Here is a 16316-nt window from a genome sequence, read left to right as displayed (position 1 = left end):
CGCACCCCATTCCCCCACTACCCACCCCATTCCCCCACTACCCTCCACGCACCCCATTCCCCCACTACCCTCCACATGCGCCCATTACCCCCTACCCTCCACGCACCCCATTCCCCCACTACCCTCCACGCACCCCATTCCCCCACTACCCTCCACGCACCCCATTCCCCCACTACCCTCCACGCACCCCATTCCCCCACTACCCACCACGCACCCCATTCCCCCACTACCCACCACGCACCCCATTCCCCCACTACCCACCACGCACCCCATTCCCCCACTACTCTCCACGCACCCCATTCCCCCACTACCCTCCACGCACCCCATTCCCCCACTACCCTCCACGCACCCCATTACCCCCTACCCTCCACGCACCCCATTCCCCCACTACCCTCCACACCCCCATTACCTCCACGCTTCCCCATTACATCCACTACCCTTCACGCCTCCCCATTACCCCTAACCTCCACGCACCCCATTACCCCCCCTACCCTCCACGCACCCCATTACCCCCCTACCCTCCACGCACCCCATTACCCCCCTACCCTCCACGCACCCCATTACCCCCTACCCTCCACGCACCCCATTACCCCCTACCCTCCACGCACCCCATTACCCCCTACCCTCCACGCACCCCATTACCCCCTATGCACCCCATTACCCCCTACCCTCCACGCACCCCATTACCCCCTACCCTCCACGCACCCCATTACCCCCCTACCCTCCACGCACCCCATTACCCCCCTACCCTCCACGCACCCCATTACTCCCCTACCCTCCACGCACCCCATACCCCCACTACCCTCCACACCCCCCATTACCTCCACGCTTCCCCATTACATCCACTACCCTTCACGCCTCCCCATTACCCCTAACCTCTACGCACCCCATTACCCCCTATGCACCCCATTACCCCATACCCTCCACGCACCCCATTACCCCCTACCCTCCACGCACCCCATTCCTCCACCCCTCCCCATTACATCCACTACCCTCCACGCTCCCCATTACCCCTACCCTCCAGACACCCCATTACCCACCTACCCTCCACGCACCCAATTACCCCCCCACCCTCCAGGCACCCATTACACTGCCTACCCTCCACATCCGCCCATTATCCCCCTACCCTCCACGCACCCCATTATCCCCCTACCCTCCACGCACCCCATTATCCCCCTACCCTCCACGCACCCCAGTACCCCCTACCCTCCACGCACCCCATTACCCCCTACCCTCCACGCACCCCATTACCCCCTATGCACCCCATTACCCCCTACCCTCCACGCACCCCATTACCCCCTACCCTCCACGCACCCCATTACCCCCCTACCCTCCACGCACCCCATTACCCCCTACCCTCCACGCACCCCATACCCCCACTACCCTCCACACCCCCCATTACCTCCACGCTTCCCCATTACATCCACTACCCTTCACGCCTCCCCATTACCCCTAACCTCTACGCACCCCATTACCCCCTATGCACCCCATTACCCCATACCCTCCACGCACCCCATTCCTCCACCCCTCCCCATTACATCCACTACCCTCCACGCTCCCCATTACCCCTACCCTCCAGACACCCCATTACCCACCTACCCTCCACGCACCCAATTACCCCCCCACCCTCCAGGCACCCATTACACTGCCTACCCTCCACATCCGCCCATTATCCCCCTACCCTCCACGCACCCCATTATCCCCCTACCCTCCACGCACCCCATTATCCCCCTACCCTCCACGCACCCCATTACCCCCTACCCTCCACGCACCCCATTACCCCCCTACCCTCCACGCACCCCATTACCCCCCTACCCTCCACGCACCCCATTACCCCCTACCCTCCACGCACCCCATTACCCCCTAACCTCCACGCACCCCATTCCTCCACCCCTCCCCATTACATCCACTACCCTCCACGCTCCCCATTACACCTACCCTCCAGACACACCATTACCCACCTCCCCTCCACGCACCCAATTACCCCCCCAGCCTCCACGCACCCATTACACTGCCTACCTTCCACATCCACCCATTACCCCCTACCCTCCACGCACCCCATTACCCCCTACCCTCCACGCACCCCATTCCCCCACTACCCACCACGCACCCCATTCCCCCACTACCCTCCACGCACCCCATTCCCCCACTACCCTCCACATGCGCCCATTATCCCCTACCCTCCACGCACCCCATTCCCCCACTACCCTCCACGCACCCCATTGCCCCACTACCCTCCACGCACCCCATTGCCCCACTACCCTCCACGCACCCCATTGCCCCACTACCCTCCACGCACCCCATTGCCCCACTACCCTCCACGCACCCCATTACCCCCCTACCCTCCACTCACCCCATTACCCCCCCTACCCTCCACTCACTCCATTACCCCCCTACCCACCACTCACCCCATTACCCCCCTACCCACCACTCACCCCATTACCCCCCTACCCTCCACTCACCCCATTACCCCCTACCCTCCACGCACCCCATTCCCCCACTACCCTCCACACCCCCCATTACCTCCACGCTTCCCCATTACATCCACTACCCGTCACACCTCCCCATTACCCCTAACCTCTACGCAACCCATTACCCCCTATGCACCCCATTACCCCCCTACCCTCCACGCACCCCATTACCCCCCTACCCTCCACGCACCCCATTACCCCCCTACCCTCCTACCCTCCACGCACGCCGTTACCCCCCCTACCCTCCACGCACCCCGATACCCCCCCCACCCTCCACGCACCCCGTTACACCCATACCCTCCACGCACCCCGTTACACCCCTACCCTCCACGCACCCCATTACCCCCCCTACCCTCCACGCACCCCATTACCCCCCCCACCCTCCACGCACCCCATTACCCCCCTACCCTCCACGCACCCCATTCCCCCACTACCCTCCACACCCCCCATTACATCCACTACCCTTCACGCCTCCCCATTACCCCTAACCTCTACGCACCCCATTACCCCATACCCTCCACGCACCCCATTACCCCCCTACCCTCCACGCACCCCATTACCCCCCTACCCTCCACGCACCCCATTACCCCCCCTACCCTCCACGCACCCCGTTACACCCCTACCCTCCACGCACCCCATTACCCCCCCTACCCTCCACGCACCCCGTTACCCCCCTACCCTCCACGCACCCCATTACCCCCCTACCCTCCACGCACCCCATTACCTCCCGACCCTCCACGCACCCCATTCCCCCACTACCCTCCACACCCCCCATTACCTGCACGCTTCCCCATTACATCCACTACCCTTCAAGCCTCCCCATTACCCCTAACCTCTACGCACCCCATTACCCCCTATGCACCCCATTACCCCCTACCCTCCACGCACCCCATTACCCCCTACCCTCCACGCACCCCATTACCCCCCTACCCTCCTACCCTCCACGCACCCCATTACCCCCCTACCCTCCACGCACCCCATTACCCCCCCTACCCTCCACGCACCCCATTACCCCCCTACCCTCCACGCACCCCATTACCCCCTACCCTCCACGCACCCCATTACCCCCTTCCCTCCACGCACCCCATTACCCCCCTACCCTCCACGCACCCCATTACCCCCCCTACCCTCCACGCACCCCATTACCTCCCTACCCTCCACGCACCCCATTACCCCCTACCCTCCATGCACCCCATTACCCCCTACCCTCCACGCACCCCATTCCCCACTACCCTCCACACCCCCCATTACCTCCACGCTTCCCCATTACATCCACTACCCTTCACGCCTCCCCATTACCCCAACCTCTACGCACCCCATTACCCCATACCCTCCACGCACCCCATTACCCCTACCCTCCTACCCTCCACGCACCCCATTACTCCCCTACCCTCCACACACCCCATTCCCCCACTACCCTCCACACCCCCATTACCTCCACGCTTCCCCATTACATCCACTACCCTTCACGCCTCCCCATTACCCCTAACCTCTACGCACCCCATTACCCCCTATGCACCCCATTACCCCATACCCTCCACGCACCCCATTACCCCCTTACCCTCCACGCACCCCATTACCCCCCTACCCTCCACGCACCCCATTACCCCCCTACCCTCCACGCACCCCATTACCCCCCTACCCTCCACGCACCCCATTACCCCCCTACCCTCCACGCACCCCATTACCCCCCTACCCTCCACGCACCCCATTACCCCCTACCCTCCATGCACCCCATTACCCCCTACCTTCCATGCACCCCATTACCCCCCCTACCCTCCACTCACCCCATTACCCCTACCCTCCTACCCTCCACGCACCCCATTACTCCCCTACCCTCCACACACCCCATTCCCCCACTACCCTCCACACCCCCATTACCTCCACGCTTCCCCATTACATCCACTACCCTTCACGCCTCCCCATTACCCCTAACCTCTACGCACCCCATTACCCCCTATGCACCCCATTACCCCATACCCTCCACGCACCCCATTACCCCCTTACCCTCCACGCACCCCATTACCCCCCTACCCTCCACGCACCCCATTACCCCCCTACCCTCCACGCACCCCATTACCCCCCTACCCTCCACGCACCCCATTACCCCCCTACCCTCCACGCACCCCATTACCCCCTACCCTCCATGCACCCCATTACCCCCTACCTTCCATGCACCCCATTACCCCCTACCTTCCATGCACCCCCATTCCTCCATCTCCCATTACATCCACTACCCTCCACGCTCCCCATTACCCCTACCCTCCAGACACCCCATTACCCCCCCCACCCTCCACATACCCATTACACTGCCTACCCTCCACGCACCCCATTCCCCCCCTACCCTCCACGCACCCCATTCACCCCCTACCCGCCACACCCCTCCATTACCTCCACGCTTCCCCATTACATCCACTACCCTCCACGCACCCCTTTACCCCCTACGCACCCCATTACCCCCTACGCACCCCATTACCCCCCCCACCCTCCACGCACCCATTACACTGCCTACCCTCCACATCCTCCCATTACCCCCTACCCACTACGTACCCCATTACCCCCGTACGCTCCACGCACCCCATTACCCCCCTACCCTCCACGCACCCCATTACCCCCCCACCCTCCACGCACCCCATTACCCCCCTACCCTCCACGCACCCCATTACCCCCCCTACCCTCCACGCACCCCATTCACCCCCCTACCCTCCACGCACCCCATTACCCCCCTACCCTCCACACCCCTCCATTACCTCCACGCTTCCCCATTACATCCACTACACTCCACACCTCCCCATTACGCCTACCCTCCACGGTCCCCATTACACCTACCCTCCACGCACCCCATTACCCCTACCCTCCACGCACCCCATTACCCCTACGCACCCCATTACCCCCCACACTCCACGCACCCCATTACCCCCCCTACCCTCCACTCACCCCATTACCCCCCCTACCCTCCACTCACCCCATTACCCCCCTACCCTCCACTCAGCCCATTACCCCCCCCTACCCTCCACGCACCCCATTACCCCCCTACCCTCCACGCACCCCATTACCCCCCCTACCCTCCACGCACCCCATTCACCCCCTACCCTCCACGGTCCCCATTACGCCTACCCTCCACGCACCCCATTACCCCTACCCTCCACGCACCCCATTACCCCTACCCTCCACGTACCCCAATACCCCTACCCTCCACGTACCCCATTACCCCTACCCTCCACGCACCCCATTACCCCCTACGCACCCCATTACCCCCCACACTCCACGCACCCCATTACCCCCCCTACCCTCCACTCACCCCATTACCCCCCCACCTTCCACGCACCCCATTACCCCCCCTACCCTCCACGCACCCCATTACCCCCCTACCCTCCACTCACCCCATTACCCCCTACCCTCCACGCACCCCATTCACCCCCTACCCTCCACACCCCTCCATTACCTCCACGCTTCCCCATTACATCCACTACCCTCCACGCCTCCCCATTACCCCTACCCTCCACGCACCCCATTACCCCTACCCTCCACGCACCCCATTACCCCCACGCACCTCATTACCCCCTACGCACCCCATTAACCCCCCCCACCCGCCACGCACCCCATTACCCCCCCCACCCTCCACTCACCCCATTACCCCCCTACCCTCCATGCACCCCATTACCCCCCTACCCTCCATGCACCCCATTACCCCCCCTACCCTCCACGCACCCCATTACCCCCCACCCTCCACGCACCCCATTACCCCTACCCTCCACGCACCCCATTACCCCCTACGCACCTCATTACCCCCTACGCACCCCATTAACCCCACCCACCCACCCCATTACCCCCCCACCCGCCACGCACCCCATTACCCCCCCACCCTCCACTCACCCCATTACCCCCCTACACTCCACTCACCCCATTACCCCCCTACCCTCCATGCACCCCATTACCCCCCACCCTCCACGCACCCCATTACCCCCCACCCTCCACGCACCCCATTACCCCCCACCCTCCACGCACCCCATTACCCCACCACCCTCCACGCACCCCATTACCCCCCCTACCCTCCACGCACCCCATTACCCCCCTACCCTCCACGCACCCCATTCACCCCCTACCCTCCACACCGCTCCATTACCTCCACGCTTCCCCATTACATCCACTACCCTCCACACCTCCCCATTACCCCAACCCTCCACGCACCCCATTACCCCTACCCTCCACGCACCCCATTACCCCTACCCTCCACGCACCCCATTACCCCCAAAGTACCCCATTACCCCCCTACCCTCCACTCACCCCATTACCCCTACCCTCCACCCCATTACCCCCCTCCACTCACCCCATTACCCCCCACCTTCCACTCACCCCATTACCCCCCTCCACTCACCCCATTACCCCCCACCTTCCACTCACCCCATTACCCCCCTCACCTTCCACTCACCCCATTACCCCCCTCACCTTCCACTCACCCCATTACCCCCCTCACCTTCCACTCACCCCATTACCCCCCTCACCTTCCACTCACCCCAATACCCCCCTACCTCCACGCCTCCCCATTACCCCTACCCTCCACGCACCCCATTACCCCCAAAGTACCCCATTACCCCCCTACCCTCCACTCACTCCATTACCCCCTACCCTCCACTCACCCCATTACCCCCCTCCACTCACCCCATTACCCCCCACCTTCCACTCACCCCATTACCCCCCTCACCTTCCACTCACCCCAATACCCCCCTCACCTTCCACTCACCCCAATACCCCCTACCTTCCACGCACCCCATTACCCCCCTACCCTCCACGCACCCCATTCACCCCCAAAGTACCCCATTACCCCCCTACCCTCCACTCACCCCATTACCCCCCACCTTCCACTCACCCCATTACCCGTCACCTTCCACTCACCCCATTACCCCGTCACCTTCCACTCACCCCATTACCCCGTCACCTTCCACTCACCCCATTACCCCCCTACCCTCCACTCACCCCATTACCCCCCTACCCTCCACGCACCCCATTCACCCCTACCCTCCACACCCCTCCATTACCTCCACGCTTCCCCATTACATCCACTACCCTCCACGCCTCCCCATTACCCCTACCCTCCACGCACCCCATTACCCCTACCCTCCACGCACCCCATTACCCCCAAAGTACCCCATTACCCCCTACCCTCCACTCACCCCATTACCCCCTACCCTCCACTCACCCCATTACCCCCTACCCTCCACTCACCCCATTACCCCCCTCCACTCACCCCATTACCCCCCACCTTCCACTCACCCCATTACCCCCCTCACCTTCCACTCACCCCAATACCCCCTCACCTTCCACTCACCCCAATACCCCCCTCACCTTCCACTCACCCCAATACCCCCCTACCTTCCACGCACCCCATTACCCCCCTACCCTCCACGCACCCCATTCACCCCCTACCCTCCACACCCCTCCATTACCTCCACGCTTCCCCATTACATCCACTACCCTCCACGCCTCCCCATTACCCCTACCCTCCACGCAACCCATTACCCCTACCCTCCACGCACCCCATTACCCCCAAAGTACCCCATTACCCCCCTACCCTCCACTCACCCCATTACCCGTCACCTTCCACTCACCCCATTACCCGTCACCTTCCACTCACCCCATTACCCGTCACCTTCCACTCACCCCATTACCCCCCTCACCTTCCACTCACCCCATTCCCCCCCTACCCTCCACTCACCCCATTCCCCCCCTACCCTCCACTCACCCCATTACCCCCCCTACCCTCCACTCACCCCATTACCCCCCCTACCCACCACTCACCCCATTACCCCCCCTACCCTCCACTCACCCCATTACCCCCCATACCCTCCACCCACCCCATTACCCCCTACCCTCCACTCACCCCATTACCCCCTACCCTCCACGCACCCCATTCACCCCCTACCCTCCACACCCCTCCATTACCTCCACACTTCCCCATTACATCCACTACCCTCCACGCCTCCCCATTACCCCTACCCTCCACGCACCCCATTACCCCCTACGCATCCCATTACCCCCCACCCTCCACGCACCCCATTACCCCCTACCCTCCACGCACCGCATTACCCCGTACCCTCCACGCCTCCCCATTACCTCTAACCTCCACGCACCCCATTACCCCCTACGCATCCCATTACCCCCCACCCTCCACGCACCCCATTACCCCCTACCCTCCACGCACCCCATTACCCCCTACCCTCCACGCACCCCATTACCCCCCCTACCCTCCACTCACCCCATTACCCCCCCTACCCTCCACTCACCCCATTACCCCCCCTACCCTCCACTCACCCCATTACCCCCCCTACCCTCCACTCACCCCATTACCCCCTACCCTCCACTCACCCCATTACCCGCTTACCCTCCACGCACCCCATTACCCCCTACCTTCCACGCACCCCATTACCCCCCTACCCTCCACGCACCCCATTACCCCCCTACCCTCCACGCACCCCATTACCCCCCTACCCTCCACGCACCACATTCACCCCCTACCCTCCACACCCCTCCATTACCTCCACACTTCCCCATTACATCCACTACCCTCCACGCCTCCCCATTACCCCTACCCTCCACGCACCCCATTACCCCCTACGCACCCCATTACCCTCCACGCACCCCATTACCCCCTACGCACCCCATTACCCCCCACCCTCCATGCACACCATTACCCCCACCCTCCACGCACCCCATTACCCCCCACCCTCCACGCACCCCATTACCCCCCACCCTCCACGCACCCCATTACCCCCTACCCTCCACGCACCCCATTACCCCCCTACCCTCCACGCACCCCATTACCCCCCTACCCTCCACGCACCCCATTACCCCCCTACCCTCCACGCACCCCATTACCCCCCCACCCTCCACACCCCTCCATTACGTCCACACTTCCCCATTACATCCACTACCCTCCACGCCTCCCCATTACCCCCCACCCTCCACGCACCCCATTACCCCCCACCTTCCACTCACCCCATTACCCCCCTCACCTTCCACTCACCCCATTACCCCCCTCACCTTCCACTCACCCCATTACCCCCCTACCTTCCACTCACCCCATTACCCCCCTACCCTCCACGCACCCCATTCACCCCCTACCCTCCACACCCCTCCATTACCTCCACGCTTCCCCATTACATCCACTACCCTCCACGCCTCCCCATTACCCCTACCCTCCACGCACCCCATTACCCCTACCCTCCACGCACCCCATTACCCCCAAAGTACCCCATTACCCCCTACCCTCCACTCACCCCATTACCCCCCTCCACTCACCCCATTACCCCCCACCTTCCACTCACCCCATTACCCCCCACCTTCCACTCACCCCATTACCCCCCACCTTCCACTCACCCCATTACCCCCACCCTCCACGCACCCCATTACCCCCCACCCTCCACGCACCCCATTACCCCCCTACCCTCCACGCACCCCATTACCCCCCTACCCTCCACGCACCCCATTCACCCCTACCCTCCACACCCCTCCATTACCTCCACGCTTCCCCATTACATCCACTACCCTCCACGCCTCCCCATTACCCCTACCCTCCACGCACCCCATTACCCCTACCCTCCACGCACCCCATTACCCCCAAAGTACCCCATTACCCCCCTACCCTCCACTCACCCCATTACCCCCTACCCTCCACTCACCCCATTACCCCCCTCCACTCACCCCATTACCCCCCACCTTCCACTCACCCCATTACCCCCCACCTTCCACTCACCCCATTACCCCCCTCACCTTCCACTCACCCCAATACCCCCCTCACCTTCCACTCACCCCAATACCCCCCTACCTTCCACTCACCCCATTACCCCCCTACCCTCCACTCACCCCATTACCCCCCTACCCTCCACTCACCCCATTACCCCCCATACCCTCCACCCACCCCATTACCCCCCTACCCTCCACGCACCCCATTACCCCCTACCTTCCACGCACCCCATTACCCCCCTACCCTCCACGCACCCCATTACCCCCCTACCCTCCACGCACCCCATTACCCCCCTACCCTCCATGCACCCCATTACCCCCCAACCCTCCACGCACCCCATTCACCCCCTACCCTCCACACCCCTCCATTACCTCCACACTTCCCCATTACATCCACTACCCTCCACGCCTCCCCATTACCCCTACCCTCCACGCACCCCATTACCCCCTACGCATCCCATTACCCCCCACCCTCCACGCACCCCATTACCCCCTACCCTCCACGCACCCCATTACCCCCCTACCCTCCACGCACCCCATTACCCCCCCTACCCTCCACTCACCCCATTACCCCCCCTACCCTCCACTCACCCCATTACCCCCTACCCTCCACTCACCCCATTACCCGCTTACCCTCCACGCACCCCATTACCCCCCCTACCCTCCACTCACCCCATTACCCCCATACCCTCCACCCACCCCATTACCCCCTGACCCTCCACGCACCCCATTACCCCCTACCTTCCACGCACCCCATTACCACCCCTACCCTCCACGCACCCCATTACCCCCCTACCCTCCACGCACCCCATTCACCCCCTACCCTCCACACCCCTCCATTACCTCCACACTTCCCCATTACATCCACTACCCTCCACGCCTCCCCATTACCCCTACCCTCCACGCACCCCATTACCCCTAACCTCCACGCACCCCATTACCCCCTACGCATCCCATTACCCCCCACCCTCCACGCACCCCATTACCCCCTACCTTCCACGCACCCCATTACCCCCCCTACCCTCCACGCACCCCATTACCCCCCCTACCCTCCACGCACCCCATTACCCCCCCTACCCTCCACGCACCCCATTACCCCCCTACCCTCCACGCACCCCATTACCCCCTACGCATCCCATTACCCCCCACCCTCCACGCACCCCATTACCCCCTACCCTCCACGCACCCCATTACCCGCTTACCCTCCACTCACCCCATTACCCCCTACCTTCCACGCACCCCATTACCCCCCCTACCCTCCACGCACCCCATTACCCCCCCTACCCTCCACGCACCCCATTACCCCCCCTACCCTCCACGCACCCCATTACCCCCCTACCCTCCACGCACCCCATTACCCCCCTACCCTCCACGCACCCCATTCACCCCCTACCCTCCACACCCCTCCATTACCTCCACACTTCCCCATTACATCCACTACCCTCCACGCCTCCCCATTACCCCTACCCTCCACGCACCCCATTACCCCCTACGCACCCCATTACCCCCTACGCACCCCATTACCCCCCACCCTCCACGCACCCCATTACCCCCCACCCTCCACGCACCCCATTACCCCCCACCCTCCACGCACCCCATTACCCCCCTACCCTCCACGCACCCCATTACCCCCCTACCCTCCACGCACCCCATTACCCCCAACCCTCCACGCACCCCATTCACCCCCTACCCTCCACACCCCTCCATTACCTCCACACTTCCCCATTACATCCACTACCCTCCACGCCTCCCCATTACCCCTACCCTCCACGCACCCCATTACCCCCCCACCCTCCACGCACCCCATTACCCCCTACCCTCCACGCACCCCATTACCCCCCTACCCTCCACGCACCCCATTACCCCCCCTACCCTCCACTCACCCCATTACCCCCCCTACCCTCCACTCACCCCATTACCCCCTACCCTCCACTCACCCCATTACCCGCTTACCCTCCACGCACCCCATTACCCCCCCTACCCTCCACTCACCCCATTACCCCCATACCCTCCACCCACCCCATTACCCCCTACCCTCCACTCACCCCATTACCCCCTGACCCTCCACGCACCCCATTACCCCCTACCTTCCACGCACCCCATTACCCCCCCTACCCTCCACGCACCCCATTACCCCCTACCCTCCACGCACCCCATTCACCCCCTACCCTCCACACCCCTCCATTACCTCCACACTTCCCCATTACATCCACTACCCTCCACGCCTCCCCATTACCCCTACCCTCCACGCACCCCATTACCCCTAACCTCCACGCACCCCATTACCCCTACGCATCCCATTACCCCCCACCCTCCACGCACCCCATTACCCCCTACCCTCCACGCACCCCATTACCCGCTTACCCTCCACTCACCCCATTACCCCCTACCTTCCACGCACCCCATTACCCCCCTACCCTCCACGCACCCCATTACCCCCCCTACCCTCCACGCACCCCATTACCCCCCTACCCTCCACGCACCCCATTCACCCCCTACCCTCCACACCCCTCCATTACCTCCACACTTCCCCATTACATCCACTACCCTCCACGCCTCCCCATTACCCCTACCCTCCACGCACCCCATTACCCCCTACGCACCCCATTACCCCCTACGCACCCCATTACCCCCCACCCTCCACGCACCCCATTACCCCCCACCCTCCACGCACCCCATTACCCCCCACCCTCCACGCACCCCATTACCCCCCACCCTCCACGCACCCCATTACCCCCCTACCCTCCACGCACCCCATTACCCCCCTACCCTCCACGCACCCCATTACCCCCCTACCCTCCACGCACCCCATTACCCCCCCTACCCTCCACACCCCTCCATTACCTCCACACTTCCCCATTACATCCACTACCCTCCACGCCTCCCCATTACCCCTAACCTCCACGCACCCCATTACCCCCCCACCCTCCACACCCCTCCATTACCTCCACACTTCCCCATTACCCCCCTACCCTCCACGCCTCCCCATTACCCCCCACCCTCCACGCACCCCATTACCCCCCCCACCCTCCACGCACCCCATTACCCCCCCACCCTCCATGCACCCCATTACCCCCCCTACCCTCCACGCACCCCATTACCCCCCCACCCTCCCCATTACCCCCCCACCCTCCACGCACCCCATTACCCCCCTACCCTCCACGCACCCCATTACCCCCCTACCCTCCACGCACCCCATTACCCCCCCTACCCTCCACACCCCTCCATTACCTCCACACTTCCCCATTACATCCACTACCCTCCACGCCTCCCCATTACCCCTAACCTCCACGCACCCCATTACCCCCCCACCCTCCACACCCCTCCATTACCTCCACACTTCCCCATTACCCCCCTACCCTCCACGCCTCCCCATTACCCCCACCCTCCACGCACCCCATTACCCCCCCCACCCTCCACGCACCCCATTACCCCCCCACCCTCCATGCACCCCATTACCCCCCCTACCCTCCACGCACCCCATTACCCCCCCACCCTCCCCATTACCCCCCCACCCTCCACGCACCCCATTACCCCCCTACCCTCCACGCACCCCATTACCCCCCTACCCTCCACGCACCCCATTACCCCCCCTACCCTCCACGCACCCCATTACCCCCCCTACCCTCCACGCACCCCATTACCCCCCTACCCTCCACGCACCCCATTCACCCCCTACCCTCCACGCACCCCATTACCCCCCCTACCCTCCACACCCCTCCATTACCTCCACACTTCCCCATTACATCCACTACCCTCCACGCCTCCCCATTACCCCCCACCCTCCACGCACCCCATTACCCCTAACCTCCACGCACCCCGTTACCCCCTACGCACCCCATTACCCCCCACCCACCCCATTACCCCCCACCCTCCACGCACCCCATTACCCCCCACCCTCCACGCACCCCATTACCCCCCCTACCCTCCACGCACTCCATTCACCCCCTACCCTCCACACCCCTCCATTACCTCCACACTTCCCCATTACATCCACTACCCTCCACGCCTCCCCATTACCCCTACCCTCCACGCACCCCATTACCCCCTACGCACCCCATTACCCCCTACGCACCCCATTACCCCCTACGCACCCCATTAATCCCCACCCTCCACGCACCCCATTACCCCCCACCCTCCACACACCCCATTACCCCCCCTACCCTCCACGCACACCATTCACCCCCTACCCTCCACACCCCTCCATTACCTCCACACTTCCCCATTACATCCACTACCCTCCACGCCTCCCCATTACCCCTACCCTCCACGCACCCCATTACCCCTAACCTCCACGCACCCCATTACCCCCTACGCACCCCATTATCCCCTACGCACCCCATTACCCCCCACCCTCCACGCACCCCATTACCCCCCACCCTCCACGCACCCCATTACCCCCCACCCCACCCCACCCTCCACGCACCCCACAACCCCACCCCACCCTCCACGCACCCCATACCCCCCCACCCTCCACGCACCCCGTTCCCCCCCCACCCTGCACGCACCCCGTTCCCCCCCCACCCTGCACGCACCCCTTTCCTCCCCTACCCTCCACGCACCCCACAACCCCACCCCAACCTCCACGCCCCCCACAACCCCACCCCACACGCACCCCATACCCCTACCCCACCCTCCACGCACCCCATACCCCCACCCCACCCTCCACGCACCCCATACCCCCACCCCATCCTCCACGCACCCCCTACCCCCATCCCACCCTCCACGCACCCCGTTCCTCCCCCCACCCTCCACGCACCCCGTTCCTCCCCCCACCCTCCACGCACTCCATTCCTCCCCTACCCTCCACGCACCCCACAACCCCACCCCACCCTTCACGCACCCCACAACCCCACCCCACACGCACCCCATACCCCTACCCCACCCTCCACGCACCCCATCCTCCACGCACCCCATACCCCCACCCCACCCTGCACGCACCCCGTTCTCCCCCCACCCTCCACGCACCCTGTTCCTCCCCTACCCTCCACGCACCCCGTTCCTCCCCTACCATCCACGCACCCCACAACCCCACCCCACCCTCCACGCACCCCATACATCCCCACCCTCCACACCCCCCATTACCTCCACGCCTCCCCATTACATCCACTACCCTCCACGCACCCCATTACACTGCCTACCCTCCACAGCCGCCCTATTACCCCTACCATCCACACCTCCCCCCCCATTACCTGCTACCATCCACACACACACCCCCACCCCTCCACACCCCGATCACAGAGTCTTAGTCACAGAGATGTACAGCATGGAAACAGACCCTTCAGTCCAACCTGTCCATGCCCGACCAGATATCCCACCTGCCAGCACTTGGCCCATATCCCTCCAAACCCTTTCTATTCATATACCCACCCAGACCCCCTTTCCCTCTTCCCTCCACACCTATCCGTCACCTCTAGCCCTCTTCCCTCCATCCCTCATCTCTTCCACTGCCCCATCTCTTCCCTCCATCCCTTATCCCTCCACCCCATCGCCCTCTCACCCCTCTCCTCCAACCCTATCCCTGTTCTCAGTTCTTTCCTCCCTCCCCGTTCTCTCTTATCCCCAAATCCCTTCCTGCTAACCTTCCAACCCAAACGCCAGGGTTTGCCCGAGGCCCCAACGGGCGATATAAAGGATGAATGTGGGTGGGGGGGCGGGGGAGCGCGCGGGTCACCGTACCGGGGAGGTGCTCATCCTGCCTGCTGGGCTCGAGCCCGTGCCGTTAGCGCCTGGGCCCAGCGCTCCCGCCGTCTCCCTGGTTACCCCGCCGCCGCCGCCGCTGCCGCTAAGCCACGCCCCTTCCTGCCTTAAAGGCACAGGCCACATTGCCGTCTGCCGACACATATCAGTCGCTCAACCTGCTCTTGTGGCACAGTGATAGTGTCCCTTCTCCTGCCCTGGGTCTCAAGACCCACCTGCTCCACAGGAGTGTCATAACATGTCTGAACAGGTTGATTCGAAAATATCCAGAAGGCGTATGGGCCAAGTGCTACAGAAAAGATGGATGTTTGATAATCAGTGTGGACATAAGGGGCTGAAGAGTCTGTTTCTGTGCTGGAAATTCTCTTAGTTAAAAGGGCCTCTTGCAGCACAGTATTTCCT

At 63.4% G+C, this 16316-nt stretch overlaps 1 protein-coding gene across 1 annotated transcript in view; it reads right to left on the bottom strand.

The window, feature by feature from the left end:
• LOC132822106 (POC1 centriolar protein homolog A-like) overlaps positions 1-15975 on the bottom strand; it is a 148607-nt gene extending 132632 nt beyond the window's left edge. Inside the window, exon 1 of the mRNA XM_060835142.1 lies at positions 15894-15975. Coding sequence (XP_060691125.1) covers positions 15894-15908 — 15 coding nt within the window. The 5' untranslated portion in view covers positions 15909-15975. The remainder of the gene's footprint in view (positions 1-15893) is intronic.
• Positions 15976-16316: the final 341 nt, after the last annotated feature.

This window comes from Hemiscyllium ocellatum, chromosome 14 (genome assembly GCF_020745735.1).
Source record: "Hemiscyllium ocellatum isolate sHemOce1 chromosome 14, sHemOce1.pat.X.cur, whole genome shotgun sequence".
Classification (NCBI taxonomy): domain Eukaryota; kingdom Metazoa; phylum Chordata; class Chondrichthyes; order Orectolobiformes; family Hemiscylliidae; genus Hemiscyllium; species Hemiscyllium ocellatum.
This window is presented reverse-complemented; position numbering and strand designations above follow the sequence as displayed.